The sequence below is a fragment of the Podarcis liolepis genome (genome assembly GCF_965112155.1).
Source record: "Podarcis liolepis genome assembly, chromosome: 2".
In the NCBI taxonomy this organism is placed as follows: domain Eukaryota; kingdom Metazoa; phylum Chordata; class Lepidosauria; order Squamata; family Lacertidae; genus Podarcis; species Podarcis liolepis.
The window spans coordinates 103876799-103898872 of NC_139555.1; the positions used below are offsets into that span (position 1 = coordinate 103876799).

Here is a 22074-nt window from a genome sequence, read left to right on the forward strand (position 1 = left end):
GGCTGTTTTCTCCTAAAGTTTGGCCAAAATCTGTCTTCCTGCAGTTGCAACCCAGAGCTTCTGTTTCTGCACTCTGGATAACTCTATTCCATTGGCTGTTGTCACTGAAGATAGATGCTTCTGAAACAACTCAAAGCTACCGCTAGAATGACGTGGGACCTGTCTTTCTGAATATGAATGTATATTGAGATACATGCTGTCTATTCCTGAGCATGTTTTCTCAGCACCCCTCTATGTTCAATGGGCCTTACTCCTAAGTGTGTCTAAAGAACAGGTTGAACTATTAGACCATCAAGCCCAAATATAGCTTACCATGACTGGCGGAGGTTCTTAAGAGAGTGAGTCAAAAGGTCTTTCCCATCACCTGCTAGCTTGATCCTCTTAACTGGAGGTTTAAAGTATTGAACCTGACATCTTCTGCATACAATGCATGTGCTGTTATCGCTGAGCTTTGTTTTCGCTCCAAAAGGATTTCAGTATTACTCTATATCATTCCTCAAAAGCAAGCGATCGGAGTAGAAATCCTTTATTTTTGCAAAGTGGGCGGAGAACCATAAGCTACCTTTTAAGCTGAAATAATTTTTTCAGGCTAGAAAGATAAGGTTTGAATATTTGTCTTTTCCTTGAGGGAGGGGACAATTACAACATTTATGTTGACTTGAAAATGTCCTAATGTTCAGTATAATACATACTTTAAAAATACTATATTACAGAGGGAAGAATGGCACTCATTTTTTATATCCAAAAATCCATGGTATTTCAAAAATGCTCTCCTGCCCATTGTAGTTATCATCCCTTTCCTTTATGGAAGTTATAGCCAGAATGCAGAATCTACTCAGCTCTCCAGAAGCAATTAAGAATATGTCCGCTCCAGCACCTCAGCAATTTTTTTGTATTATTTGTTCTGTATGAAGCTTGAACAATCACAGTTTATTGTAATAAGATGCTCTACTTCCTTTGGAAGGAAGGAAGCAGTTTTGTTACAAAATAGCCATTTACTGCTTTGCCCTTAAGCGCCACCTATGCCATTCACCAGACATCACATCCTTCTCCGCCAGCTTTGTTAGTTCCATGATGTGATCCTGAACATGCTGCATATAAGTTTAGTCTCACAGCAACTACAGAAACTTAGGTCTGTGTTAGATGGATAAAACAGCCTAGTCCAGGCATAGGCAAACTCGGATTATACATGCCCATTTTGTTGTTGTTTAGTCGTTTAGTCATGTCTGACTCTTCGTGACCTCATGGACCAGAGCACGCCAGGTACTCCTGTCTTCCACTGCCTCCCACAGTTTGGTCAAACTCATGTCCGTAGCTTCGAGAACACTGTCCAACCATCTCACCCTCTGCCATCCCCTTCTCCTTGTGCCCTCAATCTTTCCCAACATCAGGGTCTTTTCCAGGGAGTCTTCTCATTAGGTGGCCAAAGTATTGGAGCCTCAGCTTCACGATCCATGGAGTTTTCTTGGCAGGGATACTGGAGTGGTTTGCTGGTTTCTGCTCCAGGTGGATCACGTTTGGTCAAAACTCTCCACTATGACCTGTCCATCTTGTGTTGGCCCTGCACGGCATAGCTCATAGCTTCTCTGAGTTATTCAAGCCACTTCGCCACGGCAAGGCAGTGATCAATGAAGGGGATGCCCATTTTAGTTTTACATAATTTTAGAACAAAAATACTCAGAATAAAATGTGTCCTGGTACTTAGCAAATTCATGTTTGGGTTCAAAGTGAGCACTTTGATCAACTTCTGTACACTTTGGACTAATGTGTCTCTCTTGGTTTTTTTAAGCATTAAGATATAATGAATTACTCATTTAAAAGTATAATTAGATGTAGCTACAGCTAGTGATGAATGTTTTGTGGGTGCCTCTCTCCACAGAGAACCAGACCTCTTTATGGATTTTTCCCCTTTCTGCGTTTTTAACTTGAGACCAAAATTCTGTTAAGACACTTTTCAAACAAATGAACCATTCAGAACCCAAGTAATCATTCAGTGGATTCTGATGTTGCCTATCTTTACACATTGCAATCTATGAACTTGACTTTTGAAACTGTTTTGGTTCAGTTTAGCGGAGAGTATAAAGTTTTATGCGATGTCAAGTTGACAACGCTGGCAATTGAAATTCGTTGCTTGTCCAAAAAGCCGCTGAGGAAAGTACAGCTGAAAGGCAAGTTTCCTTAAGCTGTCCTTCCAACATGCTTCAGCTTTTTGCCTAGTAAAAAACCTTTCCATATGAAAAGTTGACTCTATTATTCTTTTCCAAAGCCTGCTTGATTCCATTATTCTTTCCAAAGTGGGCAAGTATAAATGACAATTGATACCAATTTTTACCCTTCTGTAGATCTGCTGACTCAAGAGTTCTCCCAACCGCGTGTATTTTGGTGACTTGCGTAGCAATGTAAGGCAGGTAGCAAGGTAACACATCCAGACTATATCCACAATTGTACATGCATCCAGTTTGCACCTACAATTCCAGATCCACCAAGTGAAACGCTGGCAGGAGTCTGCTTCCTTGTGCAAATCTCATTACTTGGATTGGGGCAGATGTTTGGCAAAGTCTGGAACCCAAAATGACAACTCTGTGCCTCAGTGTTCAGAAAATTATACATAGAATAATAAAATTGTCAAGTTGGAAGGGACCGTGAGGATCATCTAGTTTAACCCCCTGCAATGCAGGAATCTTTTTCCCAACCTGGGGCCTGAACCCATGACCTTGAGATGAAGAGTCTCGTGCTTTACTGGCTGAGCTATCCCAGTAGGACATCTCTCAACCCCACCCACAAACTCAGTCATGTTCATTCATGTGAGAGGACAGAGGGCCTATTTCTGCTAATTCCTGATGTTCAAAATCAATGAGTAATTATGAGACTGGAAATGAAATTGTGAGACCTGACAGCATAATACATATTTCTGATTACTGTCACTTTCCACTTGTGTTCTGCAACTATGAAGGCTATAGATTCTGAGGTTTGTAATATGTGACCTTCCAGACTGCCCTCTCTGGAATGAATTAAGAGTTATCTTCTGCATCAAACAAAAGGCATCTCACTGGTATCTCACCCCAGGTTAAGATTTAAGGTACATGCCCATTTTGGATGAAAACACCATGGAACTATTCACTCATTACTCATGTGAGGGCAGCGGCCTGTTTTCTCTGGAATGGGGGGGAGCTTTTATCCCCACCCCTGACTTTGCATCTGTTTCCTTCAGCAACAACACTGTGTGTGGTTGTGTGTAAGGAAAACTTGATACACAAGCTCCTGCTTACTTGTAGACCACCGTGCAATTGGGACACCTACACAGCCAAAATGTGCACAGTTGCTCTAAAGGGCAGATGTGATGTTGGCAGCAGGTCTAGAAGTCATCACATGCAAATTAATCATCATTGCATGCAAATAATGCATGAATAGGGCTTGTGAGTTTTTCCATTCTGTCTGCGATCTTGAATTTTTGCTGTTAGGCAAGGCAGATTTTGACTCACTATTTGTTCTCTTTTACCACTCACAGCTCTAGGGCTGATGAAAAGTAAACCCCACATAAGAATTATGTTTTATACAAGTGAAGCAAAACAGCTGTGCCCCAATGTCATTTTGTATTCTGCAGTGTGCAACTGTTCTAATATGTGTGTTTAACAATGAAGGGAACTTATCAGTAAGGGGACTTATTTGTAAAGTTTTCCTTGCATTGATGATCCTGGAGAAAATTGTATTTTGTGCATTCTTCTCTTGTGTGAAACAATAAAATCTTGTCTTTTCCAATTAATCATATTTTCCCCACTGTTACTGGCTCATCAAATCTTTGCTAATTTTTTCCATATAGATTATAGGCAGCTCCTCACCAGAAAACAAGGCTTTCTGTTCTAAATATTGGCTAATTTTACATAACCTCTTTGTCCCTTGGCCTAATCTATGGCAACAGCACCACCAGAAGGCTGTTTTTTGTCTCTCATTTATCTTTGCTGCAAGTTTCAGTTCATATGCTTTGTACATTCCTGAATAATAAATACTCAGCTTTATGTATTCAATTACTTTTCCCATGTTCTTTGACCTTAGTCCTATACCAGGTTTAGCATTTTCATCTGTTATGCAGCTTGATTCTCTATTGCCCTTCTATTCGTATCTTTAGTCATATTTGGGGGTTGGGAGTAGAATTGTATCTTGGCCTGTGAAGATACCAGGATGCAAGGCAAATGCATGAACAGATGCTCTCAGGCAACTTACAAAAGTGATATAATAAAAACTATACTTTCTAGCCAGTGATAGTTTACCAAGAAATGGAATGTAATAACTAGGCTGTCAGGGGGAAAATGTTGGAAGTATAAATTGTTTAGCAGCTGCTCCAAACTGTCAATCCAAAATGAACATAATAGCTTTGAGAACTACGTATTACTCTGCTTAGCTGTCAGGTGTAATAATTTCTTTAAAGTGACTTTTAAATCTTCTTAAAATATAAAAAATTGCCTTGTTTCTAAATCAGGCTCAGAGCATTTTTCTGAAATTATGAATATTTAAAATGAGAATTGAAATGTTAAAATTGAAATCAATTATACCTAGTGTTTTGGTGCATGTGGCCAACTGATGAAAATAAAGAAATTTGCAAAAGTGCAAGTGAGAAAGAAAATGCAAATGATTGCTACGGATGAATATTAGCAAATCATAAATATACTCAGACTTTTCTCCCATCCTTCAGACCAGCATGACGTTACTTTCCTTTCATAAATACAAAATGTTGTATTACTTTCCTGACTTGGGGAGAGCACCTATATTAAGGCATGGTCATTCTACATGGATTCTCCCATTGTTACCCTTCCCTCCTCATTCCTCCCCTCCCTTTGGTGACCCCTGCCATTAGGAAGTAGGGCCTCATCTATTTACTTTTCTAACTCTGTAAGCACTGCATATATATTGATTGCGTGAAATGGTTAATAATAGCTTTGAGACTGAAAGAAGATTGGCAAAATACATTTCTCACTCCTGCTTCTTGTCTTCCACAGCCTGTCAATCAAGGGTGTCACTATCAGAAAGAAATGAACCCTCTTTCCCATTCCAACCCACGGTAAGCTGCTGTTTATAGCCCAGGCAACAAGGATGTGTTCGGAATGTTCTAAAGAACCGATCAATATGACTTTTCTTTGGTAGACTCTTAAATCTTGTTTTCAGCTATTGTGCCTGAGAAAGAGATGTCCACCCTCTCCGCCTTCTCCACGCACACATGAAACTTGGTAGCTGCTAACATTTATGTGTGCGTGTCTGAATGTGAGAGGAAGACATGCAAGGAGGGGTGCAGATGTGGGGTTTGACAGTGTTTGGGGTAGGGTTCTTATTCCTAGAAGCTGCAGTGTAACATTAATGTTGACATTTGAAAAGAACCATATTGGAAAGCACTGAAAGAATTGTTTGGAAGCCTTTGGTGCTGGTCATGTAATGAAACGCTAGAGGGGACTGGCAATTTTGGCATAGGGCAGTTTTCAAACTTTCAGGTGTCCGTTTCTTGGATAACTTCGCTGGACTTGGGGTCCAAAACAACTTTGAGAAGGTCAGTACTGCTTGGAGTGGCAAACACAAGAAGTCCTAGAATTCCTATCCCCCACACTCGCGCTTGTTCCGCTGCTTTTCCCTGGGGAAATCCGCAGTCCACCGCTGAATTGGAACTATCGGTTTCTCTGCAGATTCAGCGGCATACAGTGGATTTTCCTGGGAAAAGTGGCGGGCCAAGCAAAAACCACTCGGATATGTGCCTAGAAAGGATGGGACAGGCGGAAACCTTTTGGACCTGTGCTTTCTTGGCATGGGACTAGCAGAAGTGTGAGCAAGCCCTAAATTGTAGGTGACTTCTCAGCGAAAGAACTGGCACCAGGAAAGGGGGGGGGGGCTAGGAGAGAAAACCCACCCCCACAGGGAACCTTTTATGCTTGTGTCTTTTACCGGAGGGGGGCAGGGTTCCCTATCCCTTACGTTTCAGGCGGCAGCTCTGCATAAGATTCTTATTATAAGACTCTTATTATAAGAGCCATGTAGAAAAGCCATTAAGAAATGTCCTCGTGGCTTTGCTGGGAGACTCTTTCAAAGAGCTGCTCCTGGGGGGAAATGGAGGGGGGGCGCAATCCCCGGTGGGGACACACAACCCAAGGTAAAAGAGAAGGCTGGGATTTTGTGTCCCGCTCCCAGTATCTCTGGGAGCTACTCTTTGAAACAGCCTGCTTTTAAGCCACAGAGAAATGTCTCTGTCGCTTTGCTAGGCACCACATTGAAGAGCTGCCTGGATTGGTTCAGTAAGGAGTGAAGTCATTTTCCAGTTCCAAGGGAAATAGTATAACTCACTTCTAAGCCGATGGGAGCCAAGGGAAGTTCACCTGTCTCCCTTATTTCTGCATCAATCTCTGCCACAGCAACGGCTTGCGGAGCATACTGTAGAATATTCAAGGGGCACAGACATTCACATGGACCTCTGGTCTAGGCTCTTTGGGTTTCTGTGTGAACTGAGAATGCACACCCAAGCCTCTTCTACAGCCACATATTGCAGCTGAAAAAGCTGTAATGGAGGAGAAGCTAGCTTTTAGGGGTTGTCCTCAATTACCGATATTCTCATTACAGAAACCTAATAAGCTTCCAAGAAACCCCAGGATTCCTTCAAACAGTTTGAAAACCTCTAGCCGAGAGAAAAATACAATTTGAGGAGTCGTGCTGACAATTCACAAACATATTAGAAGAGGAAAGAAGAATAGTATATATCCATTCAAGTCAGAACAAAATGCAGTGGGCTTAATTCTGCAGATTGAGGTTTAGTTTAGTTCCATTTAGGGATTCAGAAGCATACAGTATATCGAATGTCCTGATCCACAGCTCTCGCCTTCCCCTGCATGTCCCACTCAACCACTTCAGTTGATGGAATTAGCACTACTACAGGGGCTACATAATACTTCTGGGTTTGTAAGAATTCGATGGTTTAGTCAGTGTGACAGCACCAAAACTTCCAAACTCCCTGCCTGTTGAGTTCAAGCAGGTGCCTTCACTGTACTCTTCAATTTAGACAAATCTAGTTTAGACACGTGCTTCAAAAGTTGAGGTCTGTTTTAGTATTTTAATTTTGTCTGGCTGTATATTTTTCTGGATTTTCTTTTATTTTTTGCAAAGTGCTTTGAGGGTTTCTTTTCTTTCAATCAAACTGCATACATTTTATGAAATAAATAAATGTATAGATCGGAACTCATCTATCCAGTAGATCTTGCACTTAATCAGAATCATGAAACACAGTTCTTGGTATTTCAAACCTGTCAAAATAAGCATTTAAATGTGTGTATTGAGAGAAAACAGGCCTTGAAATAGGTATTTGGAGAAGTTTTTAAAGGTACAGATTCATGGGGAAAGGGAACAGAGCAGAATAATAGGTTAAAACATGCAAAGGTGCCATGGATGAGAAATAGGAAGATTCATCCACTCCTGGTTTTTGTTTCGAGGTTAAAGCTAACTGTCTCCAAAGGCATATCTGTGCAGCTCCATCGGAGGAGTGGGATGTGCGTGTTTCAGCACACCCAACGTACTTCAGGACACACAAGAAGGGGTACTTCAGCCCATATTGGTCCCCTGCCAATCGACAGCTGATGGTAACCATATGGTTGCCTTTCCACAGTGAGCGCAGGGATGCCCAAAGGGACAAAGTGACAAATTGCCATATAAACTGCCTACAACAGCAGAAATACATTGTAGAGGGTAAAACAGGCCAGACTGAGAAAGGCGAGAGTTTAGCTTTAGAGCTGAGAGCTGCAGAACACGTGAAGCAGGAGGCAGGACCGTGTCCAACCCGGAATGTTTTCACATATGACACTCAGTGCACCTTGAAGCCTCTCTCACGCTGTTGCATGCACATGTTCACATTGTTAATGTGAGGCACATAGAACGTTCATTCTTGACTATGTAGATATTAGTATTTCAAATGTAGATTTGAGAAATTAAACCAATTTAAAGCTCATTGGTGAAAACGCCACAAGTCTGTCTGGAGTTGTAGATAGCTGTGTTTAGTCGTTATGTAATATTTTTGCTGAATTTTTTGTTTGTATGTGATTAACGTTCTAGGCTCTGTGGGGCAGAGTGTACACCAGGCATAGGCAAACTCGGCCCTCCAGCTGTTTTGGGACTACAACTCCCATCATCCCTAGCTAACAGGACCAGTGGTCAGGGATGATGGGAGTTGTAGTCCCAAAACAGCTGGAGGGCCGAGTTTGCCTATGCCTGGTGCACACCATAAGGCTGCAGCTGAAAATACCTGTTCCTGTTTTCAGCTTGTGCTACATTGGGGCTGGCTCCTATCTAGCTTTGAATGGAAGTCGTTTTCTACCTCTTGAGGGTTTCTTCAGTGTTAATCATATTCTAAAATAAGTTTTGTTTCTTTGGCTTCTGGCCAGAGGTGTGCCTAGGATTCCTTGCGCGCTTGACAAGGAGCTGTATCAGCGCTGGCGCCCCCAGAAAAAATTGACTTTACCTCAGTAGCTGCATTACAGATCAGTACATTTCACACAACCCAAGTGTCTGGAATAAGGGCAAGGTTGGAAGGGCAAAATAAATTCACACACCTTTGTGCCACGGTGTGAGAAGGATGTGAAGCTTCTCCCATGTTTGATCTTGTCACGGCATATATGCATCATGCAGATTTTTGCGCCTGCACCCCCAGTGGGGGCCAGTTTCACTAACCCCTCTGCTTCTGGCAGCTTTCCAATATACATCGCTTTTCCCTTTTAGGCAAAATCATTAATTTCCCAACATTTGCTCACAAGATACCATCTAAAACTAACGTTTATCTCACTGATAAGGCCTGGAATTGATTCCACCCCTTATCAAACACTCTTGAAATCAGTTCCTTTTTATAATCTCAGATATTGTGGCATAAAGTCTCTTTGAGCGTGACTTCCACGAGACATACAGCTGCATGGAGGGGGGAGCAGGGTTGCACCCACTAGTACCACTCAGTTGTCTTGCCCCTCAACCCCTACCATCCATCTGCCCATTTATTTGGGCACTTTCATCTTCAAACCCATTTGATTCCGTATGTGAGCCTATAGAGAGAGAACTATTAACATTTAGGAAAATGGCTGTCGGCCAAACTGAGCCATGGGATGCAGCAGAGCATAAATCAAATGCATAACAAGATGGCTCCTCTCTGCAATGTGGCCTAAATTGGGTTCATGGTTTCTGGCAGGCAGGTTGACAATGGGAAACTAGCTCCATCCTCTCCCACAGGCATCTCTGATAGAATTGTTCTTGTAAGGAAAAGGAAGGGAGCTCTCAACATTGGTTCATCCTTTGGCGAGCAAATGTTATATACTCCTTCCACTCTTGACTTTTCGTGGGCTGCTTCAAGGCAACTGATTAGTCGCTATATGAAACGAGATGTTTCCAACACTACAATTCTATGATCCTATAAATACTGAGGCCTTTTGGTTGTCTTAGATTTCCACCCTTTGTTTTCATTGGACAGATAGCAGGCTGTTGTTGTTTTTCATTCTGAAAATAAGAATCGAGGCTTAGACAGTGACCTTCCCAAAGTTACTAGTGTGCAGTGTTATTGTTTTAAAAGGGGGGGGGGGATTTAAACCTATCTCTCCCAGTCCTTTTATCCAGGTGAAATTTTATTCATTTTAGCACTTTGAAGCACATGCTGCAGCACAGTGAAATTTGGAGCACATGGATTGAAGCTGTAGCCTGTGGAATTAATCACATATATTCCAAAACACTCCATTGTGGCTTCAGTCCTGGGTGGACTTGCTAGGGAGTAGGTTTCACTGACCTCAGTTCAACCTACCTCCCAGTGAAATGATTTGTTTATTTATTTGATATCTTAAAATACTGCCTTTCTCTCAAGGCGCCTTACAGCATTTAAAAACAATGTTATAAAATATAAAATAAAAACAAACAAGCTTAAAAACAATAATTGAAATACATCAGAACACATTTTAAAAAAACTGCATTTACAAACAGAATTGCACAGCTTAACTGTGTTAGAGATTTCCTTTTTTTTTTTAGTTATCTCCAAAAAAACCCCAACCATGGTGAGGGGAAGCATAGTAAAGATACAAACATTGTGTTCCAACCACCTCACTTTATAGTCCTGAATTTATTTATTTATTTTATTTCTGAGATGCACAGGCAATCCGTAAAACACCTGACTTGTTATTGCCTCCATAAATTCGGTGGCCCTTGTGAACTGCCAGAAAGGTGTTACTGGGCTGTAAATATAGAGGATGACACAATTATGAGGTCAGCTTACATCATGGTATAAAAACTGGAGGAGATGAATATAGTAAATCTGTTATATATAGCCTGAAAAGGCAGGGTCCACGTTGCTACTCTCTTTAAAACAGAAAAAAACTGAGCTGTTCTTCCTGGAAAGGAGTGATAGTGTTCCAAAAAGGAAAGAAGGAAGGAAAAATTATTGCTTCTCCAAGTCTGTGATCTAGAGGTATTCTTTTAAAACCTGTTCATAGAATTTCCTCCTATAAAGGAGAAATCAGAATCCGACGTGCTTGGGAAGCACATCTTGGAATCAAAAGAAGATACACAGAAAACCAAATGTGATTTGGAAAATGAACATAATGTGTATTTGCACGTTATACCAAGACAACTCAATCAAAAGTCTAAGAGACTTAATAATGAGCAAGCATTATATAGGATGTTACCAAGGGGTCAAATGGAGAGGGGCAAAGAGACTGGGAGACACATTTTCAGCAAGACTAAATCCCTTTAAAAGGAAGTATATTTTAAGAGTAGTCAGTGTTATTTTTATTTTTAAAGATATCCATATCCATTTGATCAACACAGGTGAAACTACAGCTTTTTTTATATGAGCAGAGGGATTTCTCCATTTGACATATATGCCTAGCGGATGGTCCATTTAAGTGTTTAAGTGTATCTATCAGTCAGCCAGTGTGTAGAACTTGATGTACCAGGTTACAATCAATTTCCTGTCTCTTAATGGGCTTAGGGAGACCATGAAAAGGAATGGGGTAAGATGATGGCTGCTCCAAGAAGTTCTGTCCAGCAAACTCTGTAACTGCCATAGATTCCTTCTTATGAACCACTGATCCAGCCTTCCATGTATTTTTGGACTAGAACTCCCTTCAGCATGCATGGCCCAGTGGTCAGGGATGATGGGAGTTGTAGCGCAAAACACACTAAGGGCACCAGGTTGGGGACAGGTTACTGGTGCAATGCTGATTTTATTGTAATTATTTATGTGGTTTTAATAGATTTACACATAGAGAGAGAGAGCGATACCAATGTTTCATTACTTTTTAATCAGTGTTTTTCTATGTTTTAATGGTTTTTATTTTTATCTGTAAGCCTTCTTGAGTCCCACTGGGGGGGAGGGGAGTGCGGTATAAATAAATGCATAATAATAATCTCTCTCTCTGCTGTTTGGAACTTCTCAGTGTAGATGCCTCAGATCCAGTACTGTTCTGTCAAGTCTTCCGCAAACGACTCACACAGTAAACCTTCTCTTTCATCATCCTCTTCCCAGAACAGTAGCTACACCAAGTCTGTTGTAGTAAAAAACACAAAATGGTTTATGGTGATGTGGGTGCCAATGTTCCTCTTGGCAGCCAAAACAATGGTGGTCACCATCTTCTCCTGGAAAGCCCTCTCTGTGTGTGACCTAAGTCAAGATGCAGTGTCATACGGAGGAGACTTTGTGAGGGAACTGTGACCACCAACCATTGGTGGCCAAGAAGGGAGCAGGTGCCACCTACCGTAAAAAAAAGGTGAATCGGGTGGCCATCGTCAATAAAGCAAGTTTGCCGAGTTTGCCAAAACGAGTCTTTCATCAGTAGCCACTGGTATGCAAGAACTAAAAATGGCTGTTGGTCCCAGCTTCTTGCAGATGTTAAGAAGCAGGTTCCTCCTATCTGTCTCTTAGGAAATCCAGCACTCTTTCCCACCACTGCTCAGCATCCTTCAATTTGCTGCCTTTCCCTCTTGCTAGGGTTGAGCTGTGCCCTGAGAAAATGATATTGGGTGAGCCCAAAGTCAGTTCCAGGTCACACATTGGTTCGCAAACAGACACCAAGGCTTGTGGCAGCCATTTTCTATCCTTGCAACAGCATGGCGTAGTTAGCATTTGGGGTTAATGATGAAAAAAGCTGAGGTAAAGTTAATTTTTTTTTGGAAAATGTTTCCAAAAACAAAGTAATGTTCTGTCACTTTCTATTTAGGAAAGCATTTTTATAAACCTTGGCTCTGCCTGCATCTCGCCAGCTGTCCTAGAATTGAATCAGTGTCATTCCAGGCTCTTCCCAAGTCACCAACTGAAATTCATGCATCTAAAGATCAAACAGCTGTTTTGGGTTGTTCTTCTTGTTTTTTAAGTAACTGCAGAAGCAAGCAAAGATGGAGCATCAATATTTCAGGGCGTTTTGGTCTCTCAGTCAAAGGAAACTTACCGTGTGACCTCCAATGCAAGGCAAATTTCTACAAGTTTTGAGTCTGGCCTATAAGAAGAGGACTTATAGAAGAGTCAGAAGGGTCATTTGAGGCTGCCTAGCCCAGCTTGAGCATAGGATCTGCCTTTCAGGATGCAGTTACAGCATCCCTGAGAGATGGTTTTCTTTCTTCTGCTAAAATACCTCCAGCAAAGGGCAGCCCACCAGCTCCCAGACTGACCCATTGTCAAAGAGTTCTTCTTAGTAGGTGAAATGGCTCCCTTGAAATATCCACCCATTTGCCTAATGGCCACATTTTTTGAAAGAAATTTCACTAATACATCACATTTTTTGTTTGTCGCTTTCACTAATATACGCATTTTATGCACCCCTTGACCCAGTATGTGCTTTTTGTACACGTTACTCGGCTACAGAAAAGCATTGCAAAATTTGGAGAAGTGTGGATTTCAGCTGTGTTTAGCTTCACAGGTAGTTTTGTAAAGTGTAAATTAGGTAGGTTCACTTTTAAATGTGAGCTGAAATAAATACCTTCCCCGTCCCTGCTATGCACATGCTTTTACAGAGTAATCCAAATGCATCTCGTATCATCGTTTGTGCAGGTTTGCCACCTGAGCAGACGAGAAATAGCACACATTCTCTTGCTAGCATACGGTGGTCTTGAGCAACAGTTCCTTTGCCCAAAACACAGCCATCCGCCATCCTAACTCTATTGTTTTTGTCTTGTGATGCTTTCAGATAGCCACCCTACCTCCTTCTGCAAATAAGCTAATGGCAAGGCAACAACGCAGCTAGGACTCTAGTCAGATTCAAGTTTTTGGAGCACATATAATTAGGAAGGAAGAGGGGTCCTGAAAAACAGTCACACCTTTCTTTCATGTTGAAGGCTAATTCACTACAGAATCTTAAGTGGACAGGAAGCATCAATAATTACACAAACCAGTGTTTTAATTGTTCCCCTTGTAGCAGAATGTTCACATGCCAGTTGAGCATGGGTGACCTGGTTACAGCTAATGGGGATGCACAGCTTTCCTTGGAGCTTGTTAGGGCAAGAATGTCTGCAGCTGTTTTCTTCTTTGACTGTAGTTAACAGTAGCACATGAGTCCCTAGATTGTAACACGCCTGGCTCTCGTTCCAGTTTGCCCTTGCATTAACTTAGCCACGGTGCAGACAGTATTCAGATCTTCGCTGTTTTGTCCCTCTTGTTTACGGTGCTGTATCAGAACGCAACAGTTTGCTACCTAAATTATTTAATGTACTCTTGAGTGCCAGGCTCTGAATCAACTTCTTTTCTGTTTTTGCATGAGCCAGTGATTCCTCAATTGAAAGCATGGCCACTGGGACTGCTGTCTTGAATCATAGTGCACATTAGCAACATATCCATCAGACACCCTAGATGGCAAAAAGAGAGAGGCTGGTGCTCTGATTACCAGTTGCTGGAAGATGCAAGGGAGTGGGGAATGCTCTTGTGTTCAGACCATGCTTGTGTGGATTCCCACAAGCATCTGGTTGGCCACTGTGAGAACAGGATGCTGGACTAGATGAGTCACTGGCCTGAGCAAGCAAGCTCTTCTTGTGTTCTTCCATTGCCTCAACTGTCTGTTGCAGTCACAGCAGTCAGGGTGACGTGCCGCAATTTCAAAAGGGAATATTAAAAATACTGCAAAACATTTCAGAACAGGTACAGCAGATGAGGTTTTGAAAACTACTCGACCCAACAAGTCAGGTGATGGAAGAGGGGGCCAACTGAATTCCCCAAGGAAAGAAGTAATCTAGGTATGGCCCTCTCCAGTTTCTCAACCAACCAGGCTTCCCCCACTGTTGTAATGTAGAAAGGAGCTTCTTCTGCATGAGAGGAGATGGTTCATTAGGTATGTTGGACCCAAATCGTAATGGTAATAACCAGCACTTTCATAATATACATGTGCAGTAGATGTACTCCAAGAATGTGGTCTCTGTTGATGTGTCAAGGCTAGTTGATGTTCAGCTTTCCAGGGTCGGGTGGGGGGATTGGAATTCCCCCAGTTGCATATGTAGTCAGTATTAGCACTAACCAGACTGTTTGAAGTGCATTGCAGTTGTCTGAAATTTCCCTACAAACCCTGTGTCTTGTCGTAAATATTACACCTAGCAACTCTCTTTAGAGCACTTTTTTCCTATGGTGTACAAAGGACCAAATAAAACATTTCCTAATGTTTACTATCTTCTTAAGAGATCTTGCCAAAACGAGATCCCTTAAAAACATTGTACAGCAAATATATAAGTAAGCATTTATTTATATTTCACAAAAGCCTCACCTACAATCTGAGCTGAGAAATCAACACTACCGAGGGGTGGGGAGTGATGAAGATTTAATAGCAGAACAGCTCAAGGTTGAATGTGTACATTAAAAAAAATGAATTCAGCTATACCAAAAAGGCATATTCATTTTTATGATTCATTAGATGAGTGAGGTCATATAACTTCATTAATCATATGCAACAGCCTACACGATGTTATGAAGTATCAGAGAACTATCTTGCAAATGCCAAAATAAGCGAGCAGCAATAATGTATCACAAAATGTACTTTACTTTTATATTGGGCTTGTTCACTAATTCACAAAATTCAATAATTTGCAACAGGGCTGTACAACCATTAATCTGAATTAGTACTGTTCCACTGTATTCATCAGCCCAGCTCATGCATCAAAAGAAATAGGATAATAAAGAAGATAGGGGATCAGAATTGTCTCTAATAGTTTGGAGACTTTGTCATCTGAGTAATTTATATGGGATGGGGGAGAAGGATATAATACCCTTTGGCATATTCACACTAAAGTCTTGTATTGGTTTATTTCTTCTTCTTGGGAAACTTTGAGAATTTTAGGGAGATCCTTAATCCCCTTTCCTAACAGATTTACTAAATTAAAACTAAACTATTATTCTTATCATGTTATGATGGACACCATCATAGCTAAAGAAGTATAAAACCAATGTAGGCATGTAATTTATTTACACCAGTCTTTATTTAAATAAGCCCACAAAAGCTGCTAGCCTGACTTCTTCTTCTATATATAACTAACTTGCTAATAGGGTAGTACTTGCCGTAGTAGCCTTCAGTGACCAGCATGGATACACAACCCTTTCCATTCCAATAGAAATGGCTGCTTCCTGTGTTGAGTTGGCACATTAACTTTGTTCACAAATGGGGGGTGGGGGGGCAGGCATAGTGTTAGACAAAAGTATGTCCATTTGTGAAAGCAACATCAGTTTGTGCTATGTGTGGGTTCATACCCAAATCTGTCTGGTGCAGAAAAAACAAAAAAGGAGGGATTTAATGTTTAAAAAACTACATTTGAGCAGCATCCTGGCTACACTGAAGTTATCAGACGCTGGACACTTGAGGAATAGGTGGTTTGTGTTGCTTCCTCTCTAGCCAGCTATAAGAAGCTGCTCTCTGATATGAACATGATGCATTCAAAACATTTATTTAACATAAGTTGTTGCATAAATCAAGTTATGAAATGCAAGAGAATACCATGGAAAGCCATTTAAAGATATTTTGAAAGAGAAGGGGGAGAGGGAATGGTAAACGGAACAATGGATCCCTGTTTTCAAGTGAGTTTTGAATGTGAGACCTACGAAAAGAGACCTAGGAAGCAGGCCCTAATGATTGGGCTCTCTACTCCAAAGTTACTTCAAAATTTGTAAAGAGTCCAGGGGAACTCTTAACTTTTCCGGAAATATGGTTAATCTACTGGTGTCAACCTTCCCTAGCGGATTATAGCCACAGAAAAAGTGTTGTGCTAGAGGTGCTAGAGAGCTCACTTCCAGTGCCCACCTGAAGGAACATATTCGCTGGAACACTTTGTAGAGCCTTTGACACACACACACACACACACACACACACACAAGTTCCTTAACAGATAGAGATACGGTAATGGTTGTCTATAAGTTTGAAAACAACTGCTTTTCCAATAGTTTAGGCTAGCTGTAAGTGTTTCCAGTGACTTCATTTCCAAAGGTCATTGCAATAGGGTTTTTTACTTACAGAATATCCCCCCGAAAGGGTGAATCCAGATTAAATGGGGGGAGGGGATCCAGTTGCTATTTTGATGCCAATGACATATTGTGGATGCTGCAAAGAACTTGGCATGTATGAGGAACACCTTTTCTATCCTGTTAACGAATGCATGAAACCGACTCTGATCGTACTTGAGAGTAGTCCTGAAACTTCAGTCTGTTGGTTCACTACGATCAAGGGAGCCGTCATGCTTTATTTTATTTTATTTATTAAATTTGTGTACCGTCCTCCACAGCATAAAAATACAAAATAAAAACACAAGACTCATTTAACTCATGTGGAAATCAGGCCTATGCTGCAGGGCAGTAGTTCTTAAACCTTTTTCAGATTCCCCCACCAGGGAACCCTCAATATATGCATTGCATAAGATTGTGTGGCCTTTCCCATCAAGTACTTGTCTGGCTTGCTGGGTCTCACTCCTGCCGTGAATGAACTGAGAGTACAGTCTCTAGCGTATTCTGCTTTAGGTTTTGACAGTAAAATCAGCACAGATAAATAAATATAGGCAATGAGCACGTGTGAGTTACTAGATTGACTATTGCTGTACAGAAGGCAGAAGTTCTGCAAGCTGCATATAGCTGATCTGATTATGCTAACATAAGATATTGTTCTATTGACTCTGTTGTCCATTGATTTTGCTTGTTTTCCTAGCCCCTTGTTCTCTAGTCATCCATTAAGAATAAATGGGTGGCAATCTATAGTACAAGGCAGCAGAAGGCTCTCAGGCTCAGGCCCGCAAGAGAGAAAGCAGGCTTTGTTAAACGTGAGGCAGCTGGTTATTAGAAGACAGCTTCAGGTGTTTTATGAATTGCTGAAGCATTCAAACATAATTCCTAAAATGAATGGTTTGCTTGTGCTCAGCTTTTCACAAAAAAAAGAGAGAGAGAGAGTGAAAGAGAAAAGAAACAGCTAATTGACACTTTGTTAAATGCGTGGGCATATGAAGCAGCAGACAAGCAAATCTAGGGCCTTGACAGCTCATAACTGATACGCTTCATTATCGCCTGTTTGACTGAGATGAAATGAGAATATGGAGGAATCTTGCCGAGTATCTCCTTTCCCCTGTGCAAGTTCTTTAATGCAATTTTTATATAGCTAATAAGCTGATAAACACATGAATCAAAGTTTGCAAAAGGGACAGGACAGGGGTTTTGTTGTTGCTGCTGCTGCTGCTTTTGTTAAATTAGGTAATAAAACATGGGGCTGCTTTTTCTTCATGGGCACCATTTATATTGTCACCAAGCTAATGCTGCAATATAGTTATAAAATATCCGTATACATAAAATCACACTTTAAATCCTCAGTCCAAAGCCTCCACAATGAACATGGGATGGGAACCCCAGTAGCAAGCATCAACGAAAGAATTCACATGAGTCTACAGTTAGCTCAGTTGGTTAGCGCGTGGTGGTGATAATGCCGAGGTCGTGGGTTCGATCCCCTTACGGGTCACCTGCACATTCCTGCATTGCAGGGGTTGGACTAGATGATCCTTAGGGTCCCTTCCAACTCTACAATTTTGTGATTCTTCAACTTTCATAATTGTAAGTGGAGGAAATGTACTTCTGCCTGCAAGTCTTACTGAACTGCAGCCATAGGGAAATTCTGTGCCACAAGCTTCTTTTGGTTGAAGCCAGTTTAGGACTGGATCCTGACTAAGTTAGCTACAGATAATTCCCATTGGTTTCATATTAGGAAATTAGATCTAAGTCATGATTGTACTATGCATTTCAGTGGAGCTTAAGTAACTTGGCCTAGAAACAACTCATCATTTTCTTCAAAGGACCCTGAAAACTGTGGTGCAACGAGGATGCTGAGAGATCTTTGACAGTGGTTCCCAGCCTCGTCACATAAACCCTCCAAGTAACATGTTACATCTGTAGTGCAGCTATTGTTATACCTCACCCCAATCTCTGCCGAACTGAACTGCTGCATGAGATCCCAGGGATCCCAGGCACTTACCCAGGGTTGTGTTGGAAAGATCGAAGCACACTGAAGGCTGATGTCTTTAAGAAATATGGTCCATTAACACATTTTTACACCTGGAAGTCTGCAGTGGAGGGGGTACAGAACATTATACCCCTAGAGTGTCTCTCATCACCCCTTTCATAGCTTCAGCAAGCTTGGGACCAAAGCAGTAGTCAGCCACGGCTCTCAAACCCAAGTCTCCTGCAAAATGACACTGCCCCCTCCCCTGTTTTCCTACTTATGGAAGCTGAGATTGTATACTTTTCACCAACAGTAGCCTTGGCAACCCCAGTTTTGCACAGACCCAAGGACCTTCTTTTGATGTGCTAGTTACCAGCAATCCAAGAAAAAAGCACACCAAGAACTCTGGCCTGAGTTCTTGTTGTGCTTTTTTCTTGGTATATTTAATAACAAGAACTCCAACTTACCGTATTTTTTGCTCTATAAGACTTACTTTTCCCCTCCTAAAAAGTAAGGGGAAATGTGTGTGCGTCTTATGGAGAGAATGCAGGCTGCGCAGCTATTCCAAAAGCCAGAACAGCAAGAGGGATTGCTGCTTTCACTGCACAGCGATCCCTCTTGCTGTTTTGGCTTCTGAGATTTAGAATATTTTTTTCCTTGTTTTCCTCCTCCAAAAACTAGGTGCGTCTTGTGGTCTGGTGCGTCTTATAGAGCGAAAAATACGGTATTTAACGTTAGTGGCCAGCAATCAGCACATTTGTCTGTTAATGGCATATCCCCAGCTAGCTATGTGAGCTGGCTGTGCTAATCTAAACTATAATGCAACAGCACTTGGCATAGTTTTAACCAAACTTTGCTTGACTCATGAATGTATGAGTTTACTCAAATTCTAACCCTTTATCTAGGGGGTTACAGGGAATCTTCCCCCTCCCAAATTTATAACAATATATTTCCAGTAACAAATGTACGGAAGACACAACAAGAATTGTATGGTCATAGTTGAGGAATGCATAGACAGAGAGCGTGTATACTCCCCCTCTCTCTAAAATAACACTGACCTACAAATTTTGCCTTACCATGCCAAAATGGGGGGCACACAATGTAAGGGGAGACACACTTCTGTTTGTAATAAGCTTGTAAAATGAGTCTTTAGACTGAAAAATATGCCACCCTCCTTCCCCTGCCAAATAGGGCCAGCTAGCTCACAGAAGGGCAAGACAAAAAGTTGTTGAGATGGCCATCTAACAAAGTGTCACAAGTTCTCCCACCCCACACTGACACCACTTAGGCTTTTCCCCAAGTAGACCTAGTGCCTCATGATGTAGTTCATCCATGCTGGCATGCAATAGTGTGTACTGCATGATACAGAAGCATCAGAGCAACCCATGAACCAGTCTACAATTAACCCACCCCTCTGCAGCCTTGATATATGGGCCCCAGTATATGCTCTTAGAGCATATGGTGCAGATGTCTTGCTGAAGGTCAGGGCTTTCTGCTGGTAACCCCATGCCTTCAATGGTGGGGAAAGGTGGTGTATACATTTATTAAATACTATAAGAAGTCTGCAGCTCCCATTTCACTTTTACTATTTGCAAGTAGCAATGTATATTTAGAGGACTGATTATCAGTGCATAAGGACCAGCTCTCACATTATTAAATCCTTCTGAACAGTACTGGAAATATTTCCAGAAGACTGTGGTGAACCACATGGTGAGTGTCTATAACACAGAGAATGTTTTCTTTTTGTTCCGTAACACCACCAGCGCCCCCCAAAAGAAAAGCGTCCCCCTAACTTCCAGCCCTACCAATTAAAATTTCCCTCCTACTGGTTAATCAGCTAAAGCTTTAGTTGATGAATCTACCAATTAAACTGATGAACATGATTGTGTCCCCGACCGCGTCAGAGCTGATGTCAGGTGCTGTGCAAGTTCTCTTATGTGGCGTTTGATTTGTGATGGCCGTTTCACACATGCGAGTGATCATTTGGTGCCTCAATTATCAGGAGGTGTTCATTCACTGCTTGATGTCCCTGTGGAATATTCCTATGGGGCCTCTTCAGTTATCTGGGCTGTATGCATCCAATTCCTTCAAAGTACAAAAACAGCCCCTCGTGAATTCAAAGGGATTTTAGGTCTAAACGGTCTGAGGGTTGTGGTTTCAAGCTATTAAAAATGCTGGACATGAGGAAATCTTTGCTTAGATTAACAGCACTTGAAATTTAGTTGGCTGGACTTTCTGAAGTGCTGCAGAAAGAGGCAGGAGCAAGGATTGTGACACTGTGTATTTGCTTGCGATTTTCTAAATCTCAGTGCTAGCAAAAAAAGAGAGAGAGAGAGAGAGAGTTTCCTGTAAGGCACATACAGTAAATGAAGATATTATGTATTAGGGATGGAATGAATCTGTCACTTTGACGGATTGTGAGGCAAAGAACAGATTAACAGATTACTCATAGTCAGAATGCAGCTTACTGTGAAAAATGTGCAGGAAATGATAAGTGTTGGTTTGTGCTGATTTAATGATATTTTAACACTACAATAACACTCTAGAAGAGTAATATAATGTCATTCTCGCCTCACATTTTAAAATCATCAACACGTTGCAAGTTTTGACCTTAAAATAATTTTAAACAATATATGTCCCCCTACAAAAATGCAAACTTTTAATGCAATTTAAAGCCCTGGGAAAGGTATTTACATATTACAATTGTGTAGTCCCCTCCACACACTTTCGTTTGGTTTCTGTGAATTTACTGTTCCCCATGCAGATAGGTAACAACATTTTTTAATATAATTTTCCTTTTTCCCGTATACGTCTTGTCATTCATTATAGGATTCTGTTTGTTTAGACTTGGGCATGGTGCAGTTAAGCAGCTCTCTGAATTAGGAACTTATTGTGAAGCATTATTCAGTTTTATTTCACCTTTTGATGTAAGCAATTGTGGGAGCAATCTTATACACAATAAGATGGCATAAAGTAAGCCGGAATAAAGTGTGCCAGATCCAGACTCCTTTCAGGAGCAGAGCTACTGCTGGATGAACCAGCCTAAGCCTCGCAGAAGGAAAACAAGCCTTTAAAGAGAGTTTGAGTTACACCACCCTTTTGGCTGGCTTAATCTACACTGGGTTGCCAGGCTGCATGGCAAAGCTGGATGGGTTTAGGACCTCCCACGGCAAGTCCTGACCTTACCACACCCCTTTATCGGGGCTCATGCTCTGCGGTTATTTGAGGTGGTTAAGCCAGTGTAGCCCAGCTGTGTCAGGAACCTCCCAGCTCAGCTGGGGGTCTGCTGTAGCCTAAGCTGCTCATCCCAGCATATCTTGCTATAGGGTTTGTTTTTCCCCTGTAAGGCTATTTTAAAAACAAAAGCACTGCTTTCAGTGTTAGATGCTTTCAGACACAGGGCGCATGCAGTCCAAGAGAACTGCATGTACTCCAAAACGCAAGTTGAATCCTGAGATAAAAGGTAAGTTTCTGTCCTTCATGCCTATGGAAAGTAGCTTTAAAAGATGGCTGCAACAGGTACCTACAAAGAGTGCAAATATAAAAGAAGTTGAGTGTGATCCTTTCTTTCAGCTAAGGGACAAATAACTTTATCTTTCAAGAGATTGCATCAAATGGGAGTTGGATATCCTTCTGCATACAGGCCATCTTTCGC

At 41.5% G+C, this 22074-nt stretch overlaps 1 protein-coding gene and 1 long non-coding RNA gene across 6 annotated transcripts in view; one reads left to right on the top strand and one right to left on the bottom strand.

The window, feature by feature from the left end:
• LOC310702212 overlaps positions 1-22074 on the bottom strand; it is a 610091-nt gene that overhangs the window by 353658 nt on the left and 234359 nt on the right. The window lies entirely within an intron of this gene.
• CFAP20DC (CFAP20 domain containing) overlaps positions 1-22074 on the top strand; it is a 147404-nt gene that overhangs the window by 99603 nt on the left and 25727 nt on the right. For all 5 annotated transcript variants that reach the window (XM_083491789.1, XM_083491790.1, XM_083491791.1 and 2 more), the window contains one exon: positions 4995-5056. In XM_083491789.1, the coding sequence (XP_083347915.1) occupies positions 4995-5056 (62 nt within the window). The remainder of the gene's footprint in view (positions 1-4994; positions 5057-22074) is intronic.